This window comes from Manis pentadactyla, chromosome 12, assembly GCF_030020395.1.
Source record: "Manis pentadactyla isolate mManPen7 chromosome 12, mManPen7.hap1, whole genome shotgun sequence".
In the NCBI taxonomy this organism is placed as follows: domain Eukaryota; kingdom Metazoa; phylum Chordata; class Mammalia; order Pholidota; family Manidae; genus Manis; species Manis pentadactyla.
In genome coordinates, this window is record NC_080030.1 from 2406468 (window position 1) to 2429630 (window position 23163).

Sequence of the window (23163 nt, forward strand, 5' to 3'; positions counted from 1 at the left end):
TACCGTGCTGGGGCCGGGAGGTCTGAGAGGTGGGGAGCTGGGAGACCAGGTCCTTCTGTCTCAGCCCCGGCTGCCCCTGGGGGGGTCCAATGAGCTCTAAGTAGCCTCTAAGGCCTTCCTGCTTCTCCGACCCCCTCCCCGGGTCAAGGCCCTTGGGCCGCCTTGCTGGTGACCCTGAGTTCTCTCTCAGCCTTTGTGTTTTGGCCCCAGGCTGGTGCCTGGGTTCAGTCCCCCCACCGTGACCTCCCTGAGTCCTGTCCCCAACCATCACATGGGCACCAGGAATCCCTCCCCAACAGTGAGGCACGGCAGGCTTGATGCTGGCATGCCGAGTAGGGCCGATTCTAGGTCATGGCCTTCCCTGGGGCTGCGACCTGCAGGCCTGCAGCTAGTCCTGCATCCCCACCCCCATAGCGGCTCCAAGCTATGGCTCCAGATGATGCCTCTGAAAAGGGGGATGGTGGGGCAGGGCGGCCAGATGGTGGGGAAGGTGGGGCAGGAGGAGGAGGCGGAGTAGCCCGTGGAGGGGCTGGCTACGTGGCCCAGGATTCCCAGCAGCAGGCACTGATGCCACGGCCAAAGCACAGCCCGGATCCCACGATAAGCCGGAAGCCAGCTGGTTTTGTTTATTTAGTGACAATGACGGATGGTGGTGTGGGAGCCTGTCAGCCCCAAGTCTGAGCTCTGGTCACATACTGCTGCTGGCTTCCTGCACAGCCTGGACCCCACGCTGCCCGCGTCCCCAGCTGTAGGCGAGTTCCCGCCAGGCGGGCCCACACTAAGCCCCCTGGAGTGACTGGACAGGCACAGCCTGCTCCTCACAGGGAGAGTCCCACGGGGACAAGGTTCTAACAAGGACACTGAGTTTAGGAACCGGCCAAGCGCAAGCCCTGCTTCCTGAAGACGGGGCCCTGAGGATGAGTGGACTCGGCCAGCTGAGCGGGGACAGCGCCGGGCCAGCTTGGAGGGCACGCCTCTGGCGGCTCTGTTCTTTGCGGGACACAATGGCCAGCACACAGGCGGCTGGGGCCTGCCCGCTGAGGCCTGCAGGGCCCACTCCTGCTACGGCGCCCTAAGGGCTCTGTCGGGCCCAGTCACGCAGGCCCCCGTGCCACAGCCCAGCACGGACCACGGCTGGCACAGGACAAGCTCGGGTGGGCCAGACCAAATCCCCAGGACCTGGGCTTTGCCAGAAAACCAAGGCCAAGAGCCAAGACTGCAGGCTACCGGACACTGGAAGTTTGCCATTTTATTAAGAAAAAAACAGAACCTATACAAAAAAGGACAGTCCGTTCCTGCGGTGCCACGTAGGGAAGCCTGCACGCTAAGCGTCCTGCTGCTGGATGAAGGGGTTGGGGATGGCCTCCATGCCATCCTGCGGGCAGATGAGCACCACGGAGGTGCCCCTGCACACCACTAGGCCCAGCTGGCGCGTGTCCTCGGTGAGCTTGTACTGGTCATCAGGGTCTGTGAGGAAGGGCAGGGGGTGAGGCGGCACTGGGCCCAAGGAGGCCGAGACCAAGGGGAAGGCAGCCCCCGGGAAGTGGCTCTGCGGACCCGAATCAAAGGGGAGGAGCTGGCCGGGCAGTGGGCCGTGTGCCCCCAAAGCCAGGGCACAGCCTCACTCCGGGAGGCCCAGGAGAGCTCTGGGAACAGCCGTCCGCACCTGCCATCCTTCTACAATGAGAACACACCCGGGGGGTGGTAGGGGACACGGGGTCACAGAGCTAATTGGGGGGCCCCGGGAGCACGCTGGCGGGCGGCTACAGTAAGATCAATCTTGGAGTCCAGCTTCCGCAAAGCCACAGAGGCCCTGTGCGGACACCATACCATCTCATGTCAGTGGGCCACTGACAGTGTGGTGAGGGGCTCGGGGCCATGGCAACCAAGCCATTGTCACCACGTGACATGGGGGCGGCTGGAGCCATCAGGTCAGATGGGCAGCAGCTCTCCGCCCGCAGCCCCTGCAGGAGCAACAGCGGTGCAGGGCCCAGGGCCTGGTCCCGGGACTGTCCTGCCTGACCTTGAGGGGCTGCTGCGCAGGGTCTGGGGGTCAGGGAATGAGGGGTTGGGGCCCTCTGTCAGCAGCAGGGGACACCTGGGGTCCAGGAGCCCAGGAGGCAGGACCCGAGCACCCAGAGGTGACCTGCATCAGTGACAGGGGTCAGCAGAATGCTCCACAACTTCCAAACCCCCGAGACAATGGTCCCTCGTGCTTCTCGGGGACACAGGGACAGAGGGAGGTCAAACACAGCTGTTGGCTGCCTAGACCCCCCCCCCACGCATCACCCTGGGCAGAGCGATGGGTAGAAGGACATGGAAGGCCCAGCGAGGAGGCCCCGCCCCCAGCCCGCTCACCTCTCATGTATTCGATGGTGCCGTCCAGCACAAGGTTGAGGAGCGGGTCAAAGCCTTTCAGGATCCCACTGGCTTGTAGCAATCACCGAGAAGAGAAATGCAGGGGCGCGAGGTCAGCAGCCGACCTGGGGGCGGCATGCAGAGGGCTCACCCCGCAGGCAGGGCACAGCCTGGCCAGGGGCGGTCACGGGGAAGGCACGGGAGGCTTCCAGGAGGGGGTCCCGGACGGATGGCGGTGACAGCAGACCCCCGGCAGGGGGCCAGCTGTGCAGCCCCGTGGTCCCCTCGGTAGCCAGTCCACAGCCTTCCTGGGATGGGTGCAGCCAGCGGGCAGGGACGGTGTGGGTGTGCGTCAGGAGGCTTCACTTGCGGACATGGAAACGTGCAACTTCACGTCCTTTTCCCGGGTCATGAAACAGCCTTTTTCTGATTTCCAACTATTTAAAATTGTAAGCACCTTTTTTGGCTCCTGAGCTGTGCTACAGGCAGTGGTGTTCCACACACCAGAACATTCCTCAGCCACAGAAAGGAAGGGGGGAGCTGCCAGACTGTGGGGGAATGCACCCCAGACACCTCCTACTCCAACTCCACCCTCCAGGCCTCTGCTTCCCTGGCCCTGGCCACCGCGTCACTCTGGCCCACACGGGGAATGCTGCCGGGCTGGGGCCTGCACCACGTAGCCCGCGGGTCAGAGCCAGCCTGCTGCCCGCTCCTGTGAGCAGACGTGCTGGCACGCAGGTGCGTTCACTTGTCTGCAGCAGGGTCTGGCTGCTCGGGCTGCCATGGCAGACTTGGGTGGCTGCAATCAAGACCACCTGGCTTGAAAAGCTGGAAACAGTCACCGTCTGGCCCTTTACAGAAGCTTGCCAGCCCCCCGGGGGAACCTGCCCTGACTTTCCAGGCGTGGGCCATTGACTCTGTCGCAGCCTCTCCCTGCAAAACAAAGATAGCGTGGACCTACTGCAGGGCCTAGGAGAGCGTCAAACGCAGTCACGCACTCAGACACATGGCACTGGGCCATCCCTGCTCAATGGAACGCAGGGTGGGCAAGATTCAAAGACAGAGCCAACACCCCACCCTGGTGAACATGCCTGTGACCCCCTCCCCTTGAGTGCAGGAGGGGATCTGTGAACGTCCCCTCCCATGGCTGGGCTGCATGACGAGGACGAAGGTTCTGTAGGTGCAGCTGAGGCCTGCAGGGAGGTGACACTTCATGACAGGGAGCTGGCGTGGTGGGCCTGCCCTGAGCAGGTGAATGGTCAGTTCCAAAAGATTTAAGCATGAGGGGTCTTCCTGCTGGCCTCGAAGGAACACAGTGCTGTGCTGTGGATAGTCCTGTGATGGGCGCGGCAGGCAGCCTCCAGAGCCAGCGTCCCTGAGCAACTCTCTCAGGAAAGGAAAATGGGGCCTCCAATTCTACAACCATGAGGACCTGAGTTCCCCCAACAACCAGCAAGCCTGGAGGAGGACCCCAAGCCTGAGATCATGGGCTCCTCTATTGCAACCCCATGCCACACCAAGAGCCAGAAGCCCCCAGACATCTGCCAGATGGTAAATTTGTGATGTACAATCTGTGTAACTGATGGCAATTTGCTACATGGTGCAGAGAACTAGTATAAATAACCTGAGAAGCAAGTCACGTCCCAAGCCAGCATGGAGCCGACAGAGAAAACATTTTCCCAGATACAAACTCTCACACTTGCCGGCTACCTAGACTTACAGGTGCTGTGTTGTTAGCCACTCTAATGCCACCTAACTGTCCCCATCTCAGGAAGAAGCAGTCTGCGTCACTAATGAAACACAGCAACTGAAGATCTGAGAAGCAGGTGAATAAACGAAACGTTGGAGATTGCTCACCAAGTGTTGGGAACCAGGATAAATATGCCTTTCACCCTCTCGTCCTCACTGCCAGCCAGTGAGGTAGGTAGAGCTAACAGCCCTGTTTGACACATGGGTTAACTCAGAGAGGGTAGTAACTCGCCCAAAGTCCCACAGCTGGGCTGCGGAGGCGGTGGGGCTCTAACCTAAGCTTCTGGAGCGAGACCCGAGAGCACCAGGCTGAAGCGCGGCGGCCACCTGAGCAAGCAGCACCTGACCTCATTTCTGCCCTGGGTCCCACTGGAAGGTGCAGAGTTAAGCATCACGCGAATGCAAATAAAGCTACAGGTGCTATCAAGGAGCTTGTAACAAATGGGCCCGGCTGGGATCAGGGAGCTGGGGAAGGCTCCCCCAAGCAACAACCTTGAACTGATAGCAGGAAGTGACTGGAATTAACCTGATATTAAAAAAAAAAAAAAAAAAGGGGGAGGGAGCAACAGGTGCAAAATGGAGTCACTGTGCTAAGCACCCCACCCCCACCCCCGCGTCACCAAACCCATCAATACCTAACTAACTGCAGGCTTTCCCAGGAATGTGACCTTCCACGGGTAGGTCCAGAGTCTCCTGGTCAGCACCGGCGAGGCTGTCTGCCTGGGAGCCCCCTGCCGTCCCCCAGAGGAAGGTACCTTGCCTGAAGCCATCTGCTCTGTGCTGGTTCCTGCCCCCTTCTGCCTATAAAAGTTCCCACTTTGTACAACTTCTCGGGGCTCCTTTTTACCTACTGGGTGGGATGCTGCCTCATTCATGAATGGTTCAGGAAAGCCAATAAAATCTTTTAAAATGCACTCAGTTTAAGTTTTTTTTTTTTTTAACACCGGTAACAGGTGAAGGTGGTAAGAGCATATTCCAGGCAGAGAGCAAACACCCGCTTACCACCTGAGGCAGGTGGGCGCCCATGTGCTGCTCAGAGGAACTAAAGGCCTTTACCCTGGGAACCGGAGAGCCCTGGACGACTGAACAGCAAACAAGGAGATTCGATTTGTTTTTAATAGGCCCCTCTGGTCCGTACCCCCGACTAGGGCTCCGTTAAAACAGCGGCAATTCTGCACCCAGGGAGCATCGATGGCTGGAGACATTCCCGTTGTCGAAAACTAAGGGGCGTCCCTGGCATCAGCTGGCCGGGACTAGGGACGCTGTTCCACACCCCCCAGAGCCCAGGCTGGCCCCACAAAGAACCATGTGGCCCCGATGCCAACAGCGCGGGGCCCGAGGTGGCCGGGGCAGCCGCCCGGGCGGGAGCTGCAGGCCCAGGACCGCCCAGGAGGCCAAGCCTTGAACCCGGCCCTGGCTGCGCCCCCGTGGGGTCCCTTCCCGCGCCTCGGCCTCCCCACCCGCGCTGTGGGGGGCACAGGGCCCACGTCCCGGCGCCGTGCGGAGGCTCGCACGAGACACCGCGCAGAACCCGGAGGGCGAGCCGAGGACCTGCGCCCGCCCCCGGCCCGCGCCGGGGCCTCACCTTCGCGGCCGCCCTGGAACTTCACCCGGATCGTCTTGTCGATATACTTGGACAAGTCCAAGATACTCTCCTTCTTCTTCTTCTCTTTGTCCTGCGGGGGAAGCAGAGCGCGTGAGGCAGGGGGGCGCGCGACCGGGAACCGCTCGCCTCGCCCGTCCCTCCAGGCCCGCCAGCTCCGCCAGCTCCGCCGCGCGCGCTCACCGCCATCTTTCTGCGCCGCGCCTGTCTTCGCAGGCGCCGATCTCGCGCCCTTTGACCACGCCTGTGCGCGCAGGCGCGGCGCGGCTCGCAGGGGCGTTGCTGGGAAACATCTGGCGACGCCTGCGGCGGGGACCGGTCGCTATGGCAGCGGCGGCGGCGCTGGCACGGCTGGCGGCGGCCTTCCTCCTCCTCGCGGCCCAGGTGAGGGCTGCGCCGGCCTCGAGGCCTGGCTGTCAGCGGGGCCCCGGCCCCGGATGCTGCGGACCTGTGCAGGGCCCGCCCGCCCGGCCTGGGCGGCCACACGGGAATGCGCGCCACCGCCACCGCCCCACCCCGCGCAGCGGCCCGCCGGCCGGGAGCCCGGCTGTGACCTTGCGGGCCTGTCCCCCGCACGTGTCCCTTCCCGCCTCGAAAGCCCTTCTCAGCTGCAGCGTCATTTGGTTCCGCCCGGTTCTGAAGTTTGGGGCATCCCCTGTAACCCCGGGCCCTGCTGGCCGGTCTCGGGGTCCCTAACCGCCTCCGGGAATGTCCCTGCCTGGTTCTGTGATCTCGATCCTCTCCGAGCCTCAGTTTCCCCTTTCTTGAGGTACCCCGTGGTTGTGGTACGCCGTCCAGCGCGGCACGCAGTGCCTGGTAGTGTCGGGGAGAGGCCAGGAGTCCAGCCCAGGAATGGGGTCAAATGGCCGCCCCGTCTTTGCTGCTCGGCCTTGGGCAAGGGGCTTCCCCTCTTTGGGCTTCTGTTGCTCGTGTGCAAAAGGAAGGCTACAGCGTGGATTCGCTGGATGCTGCATGGGCTGGTGATCACGGGGTGTGCTACTTATTTGTCACTTCTGTTAAGGTTCTTTGGCGCCAGTCGGGGACAGACCTCGGGATGGCTGATGTACATTGTCACAAGCGTATATTTTATTTCCGAATTCTTCCTCTCCCCTGGGTTCTGCAGCTCAGGGAGTGGTGTCCATACAGCCCTACAAATGCAGACATTAACCTTGACATACCACTCCAGCCCAGAACCTCTCTGCTGTGGGTCCTGGTGGGCCAAGTTCTCCCTAGGGCCACTTTTGTCCCCAGCATCCCCAGTGTGTTCTCAATACAGCAGGAGCAATCTCTTTGAAAGTGTGTCAAGTCTTGTGGCATCCAGATGGGAGCTTTGCGGGGGCTTCAGGCACGCTGGGGAGGCCTCTGTGGCCTGGCGGTTGGGAAGGTTCCCTCTGTAGCTCTAGTTCACCGAAGGCTTGCTGCTTGCTGCCCTCTGGTCTCAGCTGTGCCCCCGACTCACCCAAGCTCTCCGGGACACCTGGTCCCCCATTCTTTGCCAGCCCCCCAAACTTCCCCCAACCCTGGTCACTCAACTCCTCCCAAGTCTGAGTAGTTTGAGGGCAGCGACTTTGCGCTCTCAGACCTTTCACCTGAGGGCTGACCAGGATGTGGGTGATGGGTCACGGGGGTGCTGCAGAGGGCGTGACTCAGTGTGCATGGGACGGCTTTACAGAGCAGTGTTTTGAAGGCTGAGTAGGAGTGTGCCAGGTCTCACAGGCAGGTGCTGCAGGCAATGAGGGCAGTGTGAGCAGGGGTTGGGGAAGGTGAGGAGGCTGCTACGACTGTGTGTAGGGGGTGCTCACAGCCTGGGCAGGCTGTTACTGACGGAGGGCCTTAGGGTGCAGTTGACAGGAGGCTGGGGTTTCCTCTTCACTTGGAAGGTGGGGGGGGCAGGAGCAGGCGTGGCTCTGGGCAAAGGGTAAAGGGCAGGCTGAGCATGTGGCCTCTCTGAGCTGGAATCCAGGGGCATGGGCTGGACAGGTCAGAGGCAGATGGTGGGAGGCTCATGGTGGCAGGGTGTGTGGGCCTTGTCCCGGGGACGTTGAGGGTTTTGAACTTTATCCTGCATGTGGGGAGAGAGGAGAATGTCAGAGAGAGTGAGAGCCCCGGGCCCCCGCCTCCCAGGACCAAGCCCAGGCCTGTGTACCCTGAGGGTAAGTCTAGCTCTGCGCTGGGTGGAGGCTGCCTGCTGACAGCCCGAAATGCCCTTGCTGCCTTTGTGACCCCGGGCTTGACCACCCCGGGCTTGACCACCCCGGGCTTAACCTCCCCGAGTAGAAAGCCTCAAATGGAGGTTGTTCCTCAGCAGGTCTGAGCTAACGGTAGCGCCCTCCCCGCCTCGCCTCTGCCCCCACCCCCTCCACCTGGACATCTTTTTCCAAGTGTCCTGCGTCCTTATTTCTTCGTGTTCTCCTAGGACTCACCAAGTCTTCTGGGAAGACTGCTCCCAGCTTGACTCGCCAGCCACTCAACCCCCTGGCGTGGTGTTCCCCCACCCCCAGTTGCCCAAAGCCCGGCTTCCCCGGGAGGTCCTGAGCTTTGGGACTGGGATGCGCCCGAAGGTGGCCCATCCTCTGTAGTCCCAGCGATTTCTGTTTCCCCGAGGGGGAATGGGCCCTGCCAGAAGGCAGGGTGCTCGTAGCGCTGTGTGCTTTTGAAGAACTCCTGGTTGTGTGACCCAGCAGGGGAGGAAATTGTTCAGGAGGAATCCGTGGTCTCTCTGGTGTGTGACTCAAGCGTAAGTTTATGTCCTGGTGGAAAGCCAGTTGTGTGACTGATGGGGAGGAAAGTGCAGGGTATGCCGTTGTGCTTGTAAACAACCTTTTTAAGAAGAAACCGCCTCTGTCCACACCCATTTTACACAAATGGCATTTTCGCTAACAACCTGGATCCCATAGAATGGGGTCAGCAAACATTTTCCCTAAAGGGCCAGACAGTGAATATTTTCGGCTTTGTGGGCTACGTGGTCTCAGCTGCAAGTCCCACTCTGTCATCGTCCCCAAGAGCACCTATAGGGCCTGCATGTAGGGACGGGGTGGCTCTGTTCTAGTAAAACTACTTACAAACACCGAGTGAGGCCTGTGGGTGGAGAGACCATGTACTGCCTGCGGTGGCCCAGGGTGAGGAGGTGCCAGGGGCCTGAGTGTGGGGTGACCCACTGGAAGGGGCACACGGCCAGGCGTGGTGCTTGGGGCCAGGCTGAGGGGTGCCCCTTGGGGGCAGTCCTGTAGGGAGAACCTGGAAGCGGGGGCTCCTGATTCCGCCTCTGGTGGAGGGAACGAGGAGATGTGTGGTGTGTAGAGGTTGGCTGGGGTACAGTGAGACCCCCAGGGGGCCTGAGGCAGCTCCCCAATCCCCCGCCCTCTTGGGGGGGTTCACCGCACACACCCAGCAGCACACTTGGCGGCCAGCACCTCCCTCAAGGCACAGATCAGGGTGCCAGAGACGGCGCGCCAGCCGGAGCAGGGGCGGTCGGGCGTCGCTGTGCTGTCACGGAGGGCCCGGCCAGCCAAGAGCCAGGCTGTGCCCAGGCCTGGCTGGGGGCCACGGTCCCTCAGGACTCTTGGCCAAGCCAGAGCCCCCACTGTGCCCCCAGCAGGCGTGGTGTGGACCCCACAGTGCTGCTGCTGTCTACTCCCATCCTATGTCCGTTGTCGCACGAGGCTGCTGTCTGTCCCCGTGGCGGGGTCTCGGGGGACACCTGGAGCGTACTCTTTGCTTCTGTCTCTGCTTCAGGGCCTTCCCAGCCCCAGGGGAGCACGAGCTACAGCAACACGGGCCCCAGCAGCCCACAGCGTGCACACAGAGAGTCGGGGTCAGGCAGGCCTTCCAACCCTCAGAAAACGAGGGCACAGGGCGCAGTGTGGCTGGGCTTCTCCTGGAGCCCCTCCTCCCTCGGCAGGCCTGGCCGGCCCTGGGGGCTCCCCACACTCAGGCCAGCATCCTGGAGCAGAGCAGCCGGGCCCCGACGCTGTGCCCACTGGGGACCAAGCCCTCTGGAGACACAGAGGCCGTCCTGGCGGGAGCTCTGTGGCCCCGGCCGGGCTGAGCGTGTGGGCAGGTGGCAGGGGAGAGTACTTTTGATTTGGCCAGACGGTCAGCCAGTGGCTCCCAGGAGGGACCGAGGGGTCTGTGCAGGGGACGGTGGGCGGGTGGTGGGGGTACTTCCGTGTGAAGTGGTGGTTTCGCGTACATGAAGCTGCTCTCTGGGAGATGAGAGCCGTCCGCTGCTGTCCCCAGGCCCTGCTGCCCTCGAGGGAGGTGTCCAGTGTCTCAAGGACACTCGGCCCTGCCCCTCTGCCTTGCTGTGAATTCAGACAGAGCTTGCCGGGTCAGCCTGTCACTCAGCGCGGCCCTCGGTGAGCAGCCTGCTGTCCCCTGGGACTGGAGGCAGAAACCTGAAGCCGGCCGCCAGCTCCTCCCTCCTCGTGGGAGCAGCGAGTGGGCCGGGTGCGGGGACAGGCCCTGCTCGGCGGGGTCACGCGGCCAGAGGGGACATGAGCAGCTGCCCCTGCCCGGCTGACGTCAGCCTGGCTCCTGTCTGCTACAAAATCTACACATGCCCCCCCCGCCCGCCACACCCTGCAGCAGGGGTGCAGCTCCCAGCGCCCCCTGGGGCAGCCCGGCCCCTCGGACCGTGCAGTTCTGCCCCATCTCCGAGCCGGGCAGGTCAAGGGTGCTGACCCCTGTGCCCTGTAAGGGGCTGGTCATGTGACCTGAGCTCCCACCTCCCCTGGAAAGTGAGGTGCTGGCCCCAGGGGCCTGAGTTTCACCTGGAGCAGCAGGTCTTGCTGGTCAGTGGCCAGTGGGCAGTTTCCTCAGGAGTCTGTGGGTCACAGGTTATCCCCGAACCTGCTGGGATGCCAGAAGCTCCCCTAGGCCTCCAGCCACTGCCCAGTGTTTGGGACGGGTCTGCTGGCTCAGCCATGTCCCCTCCTGCCCCGTCTATCCTGGGAGGGCCCCAGAGGGGGCACCATCCCTGCATAGGAGCCCCAGAAGGGGACCCCCAGGGCCGTGGTCAGCCCTGGGTCTCCCGGGGTGCTTCCTGCTGCCCCTGCCACCCACCTCATCTTCTCCACCATGAGGCGTGAGGCGTGAGGCGTGTCTCACTGGGGAGGAAACACGCCAGACGCCTGTCTGGGCGTTGTTGTGTGGGTGGCCCTGGTGAGGGAGGCGAGGAGGTGGTCTGCCGGCCCCCAGCCGGTCCGCCTGCTGCCCCCCCTCCAGGTGGCCTGTGAGTACGGCATGGTGCACGTGGTCTCTGAGAGGGGCGGCCCTCGGGGCAAGGACTACTGCATCCTGTACAACCCCCAGTGGGCACACCTGCCGCACGACCTCAGCAAAGCGGTGAGTGCCCGCGGCGCCCTCCGGCTGGCGGACCGACGCCCGTCCCGCCTTGGGCCTGATTGGCCGCTTGGGTCCGCCCCTCCCACAGAGCCCGCGGAAGGCCCCCGGCTGGGAAGCAGGGCGGGCTCTGGCCGCACCCCGGGGGCTGCTGGAGGCTGTCCCCAGTGGAGCCTCGCGGGGCCTTGGCTTCCTGGGCTGGGAATGAAAGCCATCTGGGTGTCGCGGGGAGCGCGTGTGGGGCGGGGCCGGCGGGGGGCGGCACCTGCCCATGGGGTGGGAAGATTCTGGGGCAGAGGCCTCGCCACCTGCCACCTGCATGCGGCCTCGGGTCCGAGGGATCTGGTTGCCCTCTGCCCCTGCTGTGCGCCTTGCGCTGGGGGTATGGGGTGTGCCTGCGCGCGTGTGTGGGAGCCCATGCTCACGCGTCCTGCTTGCCCGCCTCCCCCGGACGCCCCGGAGTGAGCACCACCTCCCCTCAGTCCCTCCTGCAACTGCGGGACTGGACGGCCTCCGTGCTCTGCCTGCCCTCCGACCTCCCCACCAAGGGCTTCAGCAACCAGATCCCGCTGGTGGCGCGGGGGAACTGTACCTTCTACGAGAAAGTGAGGCTGGCGCAGGGCGGAGGGGCACGCGGGCTGCTCATCGTCAGCAAGGAGACGCTGGTACGGCCGCCAGGGACCCTGGGGGCAGTGGGCACTGGTCTGACCTCCTCCTGCGTGGGGAGCAGCCCGCAGGCCCCAGAGCACCGTGTGCGCAGCTGCTGGCTGGGGTGTGGGTGGCCCCGGCGAGGGAGGCGAGGAGGCGGTCTGCTGGACTCCAGCCTTTGGGGTCCGAGGGCACTGTGCCAGGCGTCCTTTTGCTGGGGAGACTGCACACAGTCCCTGACACGGCTGCGGGCCGGGGCTCTGGGGATGCCCTTGGGGGGTGGGGGGTGAGGCCACCCTGGCAGGAAGCGGAGAGGGCCTTCCCCACACAGCACAGGGCGCTCAGTCCTGCCTCCTGGCCCTCTCCTCCGCACCACGCGGCCCCCGAGGACCCCAGCCCCCACGAGGGGGCCCTCCTGCTCCCTCGGAGCCTGGCAGCCTGCCCCCTTCCTCGTCGGCCCCAGCGGGCCGACAGGTGTCTCTCCTTCCGGCCCTCAGGTCCCCCCAGGAGGCAACAAGACCCAGTATGACGAGATTGGCATTCCCGTGGCCCTGCTCAGCTACAAAGACCAGCTGGACATCTTCAGGGTAGGGCTGCCCCCAGTCTGTGGAGTCAGGGGGTGGGCCAGGGGCCAGGTTCTGGCGTCCGCACGAGGCTCGTGCAGGCCTGGCCCTGCCGGACCGGAGGCCTGTGTTCCCCTCGGACGTGGGTGGTGGGTCCTGAGCAGGTGGGCTTCATTTACGCGGGAGAGTCAGGACATGCAGCCTTTGTGGGGACCTCAGGCAGCGCCCAGGGAGTGCTCCGAGCAGGCCTCCCACCTCCCCCGGGGGGGACACCGTGCTGGGGGCCTCGGCCGGGCCTGAGTGGCACGTCCTCCCGGCAGAGCTTTGGCCGCGCAGTGAGGGCGGCGCTGTACGCGCCCCACGAGCCCATGCTGGACTACAACATGGTGGTCATCTTCATCACGGCCGTCGGCACCGTCGCCCTCGGGGGCTACTGGGCGGGGGCCCGGGACGTGAAGAAGTGAGTGCCCTGGAGGGGGGGTGCACGGGGCTGCCCGGAGCGGGCTGCGAGGGTCCGTGGGCAGGGTCCGGCACGCCCTGGCTGCACACGCGGCTCTCCGTCACCCCGGGGCGGGCGCTGGCTCTGCCGCGGGACACCGGATGCGCGGGTGTGGGGGCGGCTGCCCACTGAGCACCTGCCGGCCTCCGCGCCCCCTCTTCGCCGGCCCTGCCCCGGAGCTGGGCCCCCGTGGGCCGTCTGCATGACCTGTCTGTGCCCTGAAGAAGGTACATGAAGCACAAGCGGGACGACGGGCCCGAGAAGCAGGAGGACGAGGCCGTGGATGTGACGCCGGCCATGATCTGCGTGTTCGTGGTCATGTGCTGCTGTGTGCTGGTTCTGCTCTACTTCTTCTACGACCAGCTCGGTGCGCCCGCCATCCCCCGCCCCGCCTCCTGCCCGCCTCACCCCGCTGCCCTCCTCCGCCCACACCCCACACCATCCGCTGTCCCGCTGTCTGGGGCCCTTGGGGCGGGCCGGGCGCCCCTCCCGCCCTCACTGCCGCCCCGCCCCGCCCCGCAGTCTTCGGCATCATTGGGATCTTCTGCCTGGCCTCCTCCACCGGCCTCTACAGCTGCCTGTCACCCTGGGTGCAGAGACTGCCGTTCTGCACGTGCAGGTGAGCCCCAGATGCAGCTTCCGCGCACGTCCACTTCTGTCCTGCCCACCCTCCCCTGGAGCCCCGCACTCTGCCAGGGCCCCGGGCCAGTGGAATGACCCTGGCATATGGCAGGTGCCTCGGGAGCAGGTCAGAGTGGGGACGTGGGGCACGGTTCTCTGGCCTTCTGCCTCCCCATCCCCAGATCCTGTTCTGGGTCAGGCCCAGTGGGGTCACAGGGCTGGAGTGGGGCAGCTTGGCTACATGGCAGCCACGGGCTGCAGGGCAGGGCTGCGAGGCTGGGTGTGCTGGTGGCCAGGCCCAGAAGGCCCTGCTGCTGGGCCCATCTGGTTCTCACAGGGGGCAGGGCAGCTGCCCAAAAGCTCAGGCCGGGTCGGGCGGGTGTGCAGGAAGCCAGCTCTGGGGTGAGGCCCCGCAGGGCCGCTGTTCTGGGGAAGAGGGCAGGGGCCCGGGGCAGGCAGGGTCGTGGGAGAGGAGCTGGCTCCCGTGGGCTCTGGTGGGCAGGTCTGGCCTGCAACCGGCCGGGGTCTGCCTCCCCAAAGTGCCGGCCCCCAGCCTGCCATGCTCTGCCCTTGCCGAGGGGATGAGGAGTGTGAGGGGGAGCGTGAGGCGGAGGCAGGTGGGCCCGCAAAGCCTGGAGGACCGAAGGAGGCCCCAGAGGTGGGGCTGCTGGGGTTAGGACGTGGGCCCAGGGGCTTTTGGCAGGAGTTGAGATGACCCCCCTGCGAGCCAGACAGGAATGGGTGAGAGGTGGGTCAGACGGGGTGGCGAGGGCCGTGCTGCTGACAGCCACCCCATCCCCCAGGGTCCCCGACAACGGGCTGCCCTACTTCCACAAGCGCCCCCAGATCCGCATGCTGCTCCTGGCGTTGCTGTGTGTGGCCGTCAGTGTGGTGTGGGGAGTCTTCCGGAACGAGGACCGGTGAGTGCAGCCCTGGGTCCCAGGCCACTGGGAGGGCTGTCCTCAGATGCTCTGAGCTCCGGCTGTGACCTCCCGGCACCCCTCCGAGGCCGTGTGCACTGGTTCACGTCCTCAGTGGTTAGCAGTCCTCCCAGCTCTCTGGAAGCGCCCAGGCGCCACTCTGTCCGCCCTGCATCCTGTTTCACTGGGTTTGTCCGGGCGCCACAGAGACTGTGATTAGAATCTGGATGTGAGGGGCTGCAGACCCCCCTGCCAGGAGCCCCAGCCATGGGGCCTGGGCGCGGGAGCCCCCGTGCAGGTGGCAGACTCTGCTCCTTCAGCACCCCCCTCGGCTCGGCCCAGAGCCCACGGGTCGGGTGGACAGAGCGGGCCTGTTCCGGCCCAGCCGCCACCTTCTCCGGCTGCCGCTGTCTGGCTCTTTCTCCGAGCCTTCCAGAGGCAGTCAGACGCTCTTGGCTGCGCTGCGTTTGGAGCCATGACAGATTTCACTGGCAGAAGGAAAATGCAAAAATATTTTGAGTTCTTTATACACAAAGGGAGCACCAGCTCTCGCAGCTGAGCCCGAGCCAGCAGACTTGCTCCGTCATAGAAGATTGGGACAGGCTGTGGTTCCCGCCGTGACCGGCTGCCTGTCACCCTCTCTGTTCCTCACAGCCACCCCGGCTGGGAGATGGCTTAGCCCTGTCTGCTGGGTCACAGGGGCGCAGGCGGCTGGGCCATGGGAGCTACACAGGGCGCGTGCCTCCCTTCCCAGCCGCCCGCGCCCCTCCCAGAGCCTCCGCACGGGATGCGGGCAGCACAGACTTGACTTGTAGATCAGGAAGAATGGCCCTGCCCTGGCGGCCTCCTCTGCCTTTTCGTCCCCTGCCACTGCCATGGGGGTCCCCGGGTGGTCCCATTTCCCCTGGGCCAAGATTTGGTGTGGAACCTGGCTGGGTGAGAGTTTTGGTTTCCTGAACCATTTATAAATCATTTTTAGAGCAAGTTTGAGTCTGGTGGGTATACTGTCCCCGCTCACCCTGTGATCTAGGTGTGAATGGGGCTGAGACCCTGGCACGTGCCCACCCTGACCCGGCGCCGGGAAGGGGGTCGATTCTCCCCGGTTCCCGCCGCCTGCACCGCTGCATGGGGCCCCATCCGCGGCTCTCAGAACCCACACCACGTCCAGCTGCCCGGGGCTCAGCAGTGAGGTGGGGTCAGGCTGCGTGCAGGCGACTCGGGCCCCTGCGTGGCTGTGGTGGCCCGGGAGGGCAGGGCGTGGTGTGCAGGGTGGGCTGCTCTGCCTTCCAGGTGGGCCTGGATCCTTCAGGATGCGCTGGGCGTCGCCTTCTGCCTCTACATGTTAAAAACCATCCGCCTTCCCACTTTCAAGGTGAGAGCCTCGGGGGTGAGCTGGCTGGGAGGGAGCTCTGGGGACGGACATGGGGACAGGGCCCGGGCAGCCTGCGTCCTGGGGGCCCCTTCCGAGTCGGCCCAGTGCCTCGAGCGGCTGCAAGCCTGCCCCTTTCCCTGCTTTGCCAGGGGCCTTGCGCTCCAGCCTGACCCTCAGCGGGTGGTGTGGTCTTTATGTGTTTGTCCCTCCAGCCACTCGGCTGAGCTCTGCAGTGGCCTTCTGTCATGGCATGGAAGTGGCCACCTGGCCACGAGGATGCATGGTGTCCCGTCCTGGCCCACATGGGTTTTGCAGGGCGGCTCCTTCCTGCTGACCACACAATGCTGGGGCTGGTGTCCCGTGGGGCCAGGGGATGGAGGGGAGGGAGGTGACCACACGGGCAGGGGCGCCTGCTTGGGCCTGAGCACCCCAGTGCCGGGCCCAGGCTGTCCCCCAAGGCCCCGCAGCGATGAGACAGACCTGGGGCCTGTGAAGACCGGGTACGGATGCGTGTCTCCTGACCCCACGTCTCCCATGTCCCTCACTCAGAAACCCAGCGTCCACTTTAGCCCCCAGCCCCCAGCATCGCCCCAGGCGCTCGCCCCGGGCCCTCCTCCCCTGAGGGGCGGCTCTGGTCTTGCTCACTTTCTCGTAAAGGCTTCGTCCCAGTGGGGCAAGTCCGAGCCCTGCGAGGGGCCCGAGGGGGCAGGACGTGCTGCTGGGGGGCTGGTGGCGCCAGGGAGCCAGCCCCCTCAGGATACCCTGTCCCCAGGCCTGCACGTTGCTGCTGCTGGTGCTCTTCATCTACGACGTCTTCTTCGTGTTCATCACCCCCTTTCTGACCAAGGTGGGCGCCCCAGTCCCCCTGCACCCGCCCCCCAGGGCCCGGGCCCCCTGTGCCTTCACCTGACACAGCCCTCCTTCTGCTAGAGTGGGAACAGCATCATGGTGGAGGTGGCCACCGGGCCCTCAGACTCGGCCACACGTGAGAAGGTGGGTAGCCGGTGTGGGGCTGCGGCCCGTGTGGGGCAGAGGGGGGCCGGGTGGGCTGCAGGTGCTGCCTCCTCTGTCTGCCCAGCTCCCCATGGTCCTGAAGGTGCCCAGACTGAACGCCTCACCGCTGGCTCTGTGTGACCGGCCCTTCTCCCTCCTGGGCTTTGGGGACATCCTGGTTCCAGGTACTGGGGCTGGGCAGGGGGACTGGGTGCCTGAGGCACCCAGCGTCCCTGGGAGGATCAGGGCAGAGGGGTCAGTGGTAGAGACGGCCGGGCAGGTGGAGAGGCGGCTGGCGGGTGGGTGTCAGGGAGCAGCCTGCCTGTGCTGTCAGGGTGCAGAGATGTGCCCACTGCACTGCCCCAGGCCCACCCCTGGCTGGGCGCCTCTGTCCCCTGGCCCCAGCTGTGGGGCTCGTGGCCAGCCCCCCGTCGTCCCGGGAGTCATGCAGTTCGCGTCCCGAGCTGGCAGCCCCACGGTGGCGGCGTGCTGCCCAGTGCGTGGGGCCCTGGCCAGCCGGCCCACGCTGTGTCTCCGCAGGGCTGCTCGTGGCCTACTGCCACAGGTTCGACGTGCAGGTGCAGTCGCCCAGGGTCTACTTTGTGGCCTGCACCGTCGGTGAGTGCCCGCTGCCCGCCCCGAGGCCTGGGCTCCCGTCACCGTGCTTTCTGTCGTTTCCCTGACTTTGTGTGTGGTTTTCTTCTTTTCTGTCCTTTATGTCTTTTACTTTCCTGGTCTTCCCTTTGTTTCTTTTGTCATCAAAGCCATTCACACAGAAGTGATTTTTGCTCATTTTTTGTTGGGTCTTGTTTTTGCAGATCCCCCCACCCGTGTGGCTGTCCCTGCCCTGTCAGCTCTTCAGGAGGTGGGGGGTGCCACCCCCGCCCTTGTCTGCGCTCGCTCATAGGCAGGGGTGCGCAGAGCACGGGCCCCGGCAGCCCCACTTGGCCAGGGAGACCCCGCAGGTGCCCCCTGTGGTGCCAGGAGCACAGACTGGCCTGTGGTGGGCGTACCTCTGGGTTGTCACCGGCTGCCCTTCCATCCGGTTCCTGAGGGCGGTCTCCCCGGCTGGGCCCATTTAGCACACCTAGACCTTCCCTCCGCCGCTCAAGGTCCTGTGGTTATCCCCTAAAACCACAGCCACAGGCGCTTTGCTCTGTATGAATCAGCCTGTCAGACGGCTTCTCCAGTTCCTATCATTGCAACCGGATAGGCCCTCGGGGCGGCTCACGCCTTTGTTGTCCACACTGAGTCAGCTCTTTAGGATGTAGGGATTGTCCACAGTCTCCAAATGGGAGCTGGCCCTGCATAGTTATTCCACGTGGGACGGGGCCAGAGGGGCGAGGGTGCGAGCCGTCAGGGGAGTCGATTCCCCGGAACTTCATCTTGAACCTTTGCCGTTTACAGTTGTGGGATCAGCACAAAGCACTTGTGTGCGCAGGGCTGCCGGCTTTGGTGAATGGCTGCCTTTGCTTTGCTGCGGTCTCCTCTGAGCGTGCTGCTTGTGTGTTGGCACAGTCTCGTCCTGTGTGCACATGCTCTGTGTTTACGCACTCACAACACGCGTGTTCCTGCACTCAGGCTACATGTGCACATATAACATACTCACCCTGTATGTGTGCATTTACATATCCCTGTTGTGTGTGCATAGATACATCTGTTCATGCTATACACACCTGTGTGTATATTCACACTGTGCAGATGCATGTTCACACTGTGGACATGTGACACATACTTATATATCCCCATGGTGTAAGCACACATGTTTGCATATTCACACTATATCTGCACATGTGCCTGTACTGGATGCATACCCATGTGTACATATTGACATGCACATGTATGCACATGCATGTTTGTGTACTTATATACGCACACTCAGGCCCGTGAATAGTGAGTGACGTTCTGTGCCCTGGCTGTGATGGCAGAGTGGGAGTGTCAGGCCCCTGCCCACTCTGTGCTTCACCAAGCACGTCAAAAACAAAAACATCCCTTTATGTGATCGCAAAGCAGTCATCAAAAATTTCATTTCCCAACTCAATACATGTATTCCCTTAATTCACATTAACCTTCCTAACTGAAAAGTTATAAAAGCAGGATACTCAGGCACGCTCACACCTGTGACCCCGGCCCTGAGGTCCCCGTCCCCGCCCTCAGCCCCCCGCGGTGCCCTTCCTGCTTTCTCTCCTACCTGACCAGCACGGTACTCTCCTGACCTGGGGGCCGGGCGGAGGCAGTGCCCAGCCCCCAGCACGCCCACACCCTGTGTCTAGGGCGTCCAGGCTGCCTCTCGCCCTGTGCCCCTGCACTGCTGCCTGCCCTGGTGTTGCTGTGCAGGGCAGCTGGTGGCCCTGGGTGGCCTGGCCAGGCTAACGCGCTGCCCGTCTCTGTCCCCCAGCCTACGGCGTCGGCCTGCTGGTGACGTTCATGGCCCTGGCCCTCATGCAGCGCGGCCAGCCCGCTCTCCTCTACCTGGTGCCCTGCACGCTGATCACCAGCTGCGCCCTGGCCCTGTGGCGCAGGGAGCTGGGCATGTTCTGGACGGGCAGCGGCTTTGCGGTGAATACCAGTTTGCTCTGACTGCAAGGGCAGGGGCCCAGTAAGCCCTAACTAGTTAAAGTTGAGTAAATCCTCCCAGTCTGCAGCTAAACCCCGCAGCCCATGCCCGTGTCCGGAAGGTCATGTTGGTTCAGCAGCGGCTCGGCTGTCCCAGTGGAGGGGCCGTGCCTGTGGCTGCCACCCGGGTATGACTTGGGGGTGGTGTCAATAGCCCTCCCAAAGGTGCCAGCCCCCCTAGGCAATGACATCCCATTTGACTGGACATCGGTCTGCCTGCTTCTGCCATCAGGACCGCAGCACCAGGCCTGGGGGTGCCGGCACCCTTTGCCAGGGCGAGAGCTGCCACAGCTCAGGTGCCTGACTCGGGGCCAGCGTGGCCTCCCCCTCACGGGTAGGGGGTCCTCTGCCAAGGCAGTGCCGCCTCCCCCCTGCCTGCAGCGGGCCCCATGGGGCTGGGTTCGCTGCCGCTGGAAGCAGAGGAGTCCGTCTGAGGGCGTTCGAGTGGCCCTTCGGGACCTGGGGGACCGCCTGCACTTGCCCAGAAGGTCCGCAGCCTCCTGCCTGCCTGGCAGCCGATCACAGGGGCTCCCACTGGGCACGGGCACTCTGGGGTGGTGTCCTTAAATGTGTTACTGTTAGGTTTTATGGGAGTTAAGCCCCCAGCCCTGTCCGTCCTGGTGCAGAGGTGCTGGAGCCAATCAGGACTTCAGGTTGTCCCTGGGCACAGGTTCACCCAGGTAATCAACCTGACGGGGCCGTCAGTCCTCAGCGGCTGTAGAGCTGGACCCTCGCCTGACCTCAGGGAAGGCCTCGGTCAGCACCCCCATGCTCAGGGGGTCTCAGTCCCAGGCTCTGGCTTTGCTGCAGGGCAGGTGGGCTAGTTGTAGAAGGTTCAGGTTCGGGGGGGGAACAAACCAGAGACAGGGTTGTCAGAGGGTTTCTGCCTCGGCTCCCCCACTGTGGCCCTGTGTGCTGGCAGCTGTCCTGGGTCCTCAGGAAAGGCCCCTGCTGCTCGTCCTGGGCCTGGAGCCTGGCCCCTGCGGATAGGGATTCATCTGCTCCCCGTCCCCGCCCCTGGCTCCCCGCTGCCCCGCCCAGCTCTCCTGGGACCTGACTGCTGACCTCCTTTCTTGCAGAAGGACCTACCTCAGTCTTCTTGGGCACCAGCTTCCACTAACGGCCGGCAGCCTCAGAGAGGCTCAGATGCCGGCACCTCCCAGCAGCCTCCAGGTGAAGAACCGGCCAAGCTTCCCCTGCCTGCAGAGCAGCCCCTGGAACCATCCACTCCTGAGGAGAAGGGGGCCGGTGCACCCACCCACGAGCCCACTAGCCCACCCAGCCACACCCCCGAACCCATGGGTCTGCCAGGGGCCTCGGCCTAGGAGGGGGCGGCGCAGACCCCCGGCCCCTCCACGCTGAGGGGGGCTCGTGACGCAGACAAGCCCCCCACTCCTCGGTGCTCTGGTCTGGCCAATGCCTGCGTCCAGGCGGGGGCCCCGCTGTCCCCACCCCGACTCCGACTCCTCTGCCTCTGCCACCAGTGGAGCCCGCTGCACTCCGGACCCTCCAGCCTGCCCCCAGCCTCCGCGCCAGCCGAGGTCACCGCCGTCTGAGCGCCCAGCTGCGTCGTGCTCGGGGGGTGCCTCACAGGGCAGGGGGCCTGGGCTGCAGGCAGAGCAGATGTGCCCACACTGGTGCTCACCGTGCTGCTGCTCCCTGGGCACCCTCCCAACGGCACCCCGGCCCCGCAGGAGGGGGGCTCCTGCCTCGCAGCACAGCCCCTGGCTGAGCAGAGGCCTCCGGCCGTCCAGCAGGTCTGGACACCGAGCCCTGCGGGTTTAGGCTCAGGCTGTGGGCCCAGCCGGTGTGGGCGTGGACCCCCTCGGGGCTGGCAGGTGGCCTCCAGTGCCGCACCCTGCCGGCTCCTCCGTCTTCCTGGCAGGCGCCCTGAGCCCGCCCTTGGCTATTGCCTCATTTTAATAAATTGCTGCGACATTTTGGGATGCCCGTAGTGTTGGTTCTTGGGTGTTAGTCTCTGTCGCCCTTCTGAGGGTGGGCAGGCGCCGGGCCAGTGGACAGGCCCTCGGGGTCACCTCTGCGGCTGCGGCAGCCAGCTCCTGTCCCTTGGCTGCATCCTGCCTTTCTGCACAGAGGGACCCGGTGTCCCTCCCTCGCCCAGGGCGTCTGCGCCTTCTCACTCTCATCCCAGCGCCCCCGGCTCCCGCTGCCCAGGCGAGGTGAGCGCACTTACAGTTTAAATCACGAGGAGAATATTCTGGAACCGGCATTTTGTCTTCTACCTCACCGACAGGGTTCTCTGAGGCTCGTGGCGTGGCACTGGAGGTGCCTGTGCTCCGGCCCTGCCGTGCCTGGCCACGCTCGTGGAGGCACAGACCCTGCGGCGCGGCCTGACCCCGGCCCCACCTGCCTGCCGTGCCCTTGGGTGGTACAGTGTGACCCACTATGAGCACGACCAGTGTCAGACCTGCACTCAGCCCTTGCCAGCCACGCTTCCCGAGGGAGAAACAATGTTTATTCCAAAAAACACTAAGCATCTTCCACCTGCTTTTGTGTATTTCTTAAAAAGAATGGGAGGCCTGGGAGAGGGGGGTGGCCTGGGCGACAGGCCGAGCAGACCCCTCGGCATCATTCTAAGCCATCTTGTATGTTGGTGTCAGAGCGGGGAATGTCTTCTCTGTTCTGGAAATTTGACAAATGTGGAGGAATTCAAAGGGAGATGTTAGTTCCTCAAGTTCCCATTCGCAGTTTTCGCCTCGGTTCTGTTTGAATCTTGTAATTAAACACAGCTTTTGATAGCACCTGGCCTTGGCTTTTTCCATGGGGGCAGCGAGCGGGCGGCACCTCGAGCCGGGATGGTCTGGCCTTTGTGACTTGAATACCTGCGCAGGCAGGGGAGCCCGTTGCCAGCCGCGTGGCCGGAGGAGACGCGGGCCTTTGGCTCAGCTGCAGTGACGCCGACTGCCCTACCGGGGTGGGGTCCTAACGAGTGGCATTTCCAAGCCGAAGGAAGCCTCGAAGCGAGGTAGGCTGCCCTCCATGATAGCTTACCCGTGATTGTCTAAGAAGCGTGGAAGCAGATCACCTCTCCCAGGGACCCCTGGGGCTTCTCAGGCCACACGGCCATTGTCACAAGCAGTCGACTCGACTCTGCTGTCATAGCCAGACATGACACGGACGCATGAGCAACTGGGCATGACTGTGGCCAAAGCATTTGATGGACACTGGAACGTGGGTTCCCTGTCCTTTTCACGGGTCACAAAATAGTCTTCTTTTGATATTTTTCAACTAGAATATGTACAGCCATTTCTTAGCAAGCAGCTGGGCAGACGAACAGGCAGTGGGCACTGAGCCCGCCTTCAGGAATGTACATCCTAACGGAATGACGGGAGCAGGACGGGCTTTGGGGGCCACAGTGGCAGGTGAGCGTGGTTGGTGCAGATAGGGCATCTGGGGACAGAGGGAGTCCGGGAGGGCATTTGAGGACAGAGGGCATTTGAGGACAGAGGGTGAGGAGCCTGGCAGAGAAGGGTGGGGGGGACGCCCGCCACGTGGGGAAGGCACCACAGCAGGAGGGGGGGTTGGCATTCTAGCCCCGTGTCTGCCCTGAGGGAGAGGGGGTGGCCCCAGAGGCCCCAGGCTACTCCTGACACAGCTGTCCTGCCTCAAAGGACTTGGCAGTGAGAGGAGTGCAGCGGAGGCAGCCCCCTCTGCCTGAGAGGTGGCAGGTACTCCTGCAGGGTCTGCTGGGTAAATGGGACGGCTCTGCAGGCTGCTGGGGCCCGGCGGGACTGCCGTGCTCCCCACAAGTCAGTGGCACTTGGGACACAGAGACGGTGCCACCACACACGGTACAACAGTGGGTCTCTGTTGAAGCTCAAACAATATCCCAAAGCAGCTTTTTGGCAAAAGATGGT

At 63.9% G+C, this 23163-nt stretch overlaps 2 protein-coding genes across 3 annotated transcripts; one reads left to right on the forward strand and one right to left on the reverse strand.

Moving 5' to 3' along the window:
- Window positions 1-1229: 1229 nt before the first annotated feature.
- LSM7 (LSM7 homolog, U6 small nuclear RNA and mRNA degradation associated) lies at window positions 1230-6018 on the reverse strand. The gene is made up of 4 exons (XM_036890696.2): window positions 5894-6018; window positions 5693-5783; window positions 2359-2430; window positions 1230-1467 (listed from the first exon to the last, which is right to left on the reverse strand). Exons 1-4 carry the CDS (start codon window positions 5897-5899, stop codon window positions 1325-1327), a joined length of 312 nt encoding a protein of 103 aa, XP_036746591.1. The 5' UTR covers window positions 5900-6018; the 3' UTR covers window positions 1230-1324.
- SPPL2B (signal peptide peptidase like 2B) lies at window positions 5942-22047 on the forward strand. Of its 2 annotated transcripts, none has more exons than XM_036890693.2 (15): window positions 5942-6094; window positions 10937-11056; window positions 11536-11718; window positions 12199-12288; window positions 12585-12724; window positions 12988-13130; window positions 13286-13382; window positions 14188-14304; window positions 15595-15676; window positions 16449-16523; window positions 16607-16669; window positions 16755-16854; window positions 17210-17287; window positions 19068-19228; window positions 20365-22047. In XM_036890693.2, exons 1-15 carry the CDS (start codon window positions 6035-6037, stop codon window positions 20608-20610), a joined length of 1755 nt encoding a protein of 584 aa, XP_036746588.2. In that variant the 5' UTR covers window positions 5942-6034; the 3' UTR covers window positions 20611-22047. The 2 variants fall into 2 exon arrangements, with proteins under 2 accessions (XP_036746588.2, XP_036746590.2); XM_036890695.2 differs by having other exon boundaries at window positions 12991-13130.
- Window positions 22048-23163: the final 1116 nt, after the last annotated feature.

Coding starts and splice junctions, on each gene's coding strand:
- LSM7 (XM_036890696.2), bottom strand. Junction 2,431..5,692: donor GTTCCAGGGCGGCCGCGAAG/GTGAGGCCCCGG, acceptor GATTGCTACAAG/CCAGTGGGATCCTGAAAGGC. Junction 1,468..2,358: donor CACCATCGAATACATGAGAG/GTGAGCGGGCTG, acceptor CCTTCCTCACAG/ACCCTGATGACCAGTACAAG.
- SPPL2B (XM_036890693.2), top strand. CDS start 6,035: ATGGCAGCGGCGGCGGCGCTGGCACGGCTGGCGGCGGCCTTCCTCCTC. Junction 12,725..12,987: donor GGGGCCCGGGACGTGAAGAA/GTGAGTGCCCTG, acceptor TGTGCCCTGAAG/AAGGTACATGAAGCACAAGC. Junction 13,131..13,285: donor CTTCTTCTACGACCAGCTCG/GTGCGCCCGCCA, acceptor CCCGCCCCGCAG/TCTTCGGCATCATTGGGATC.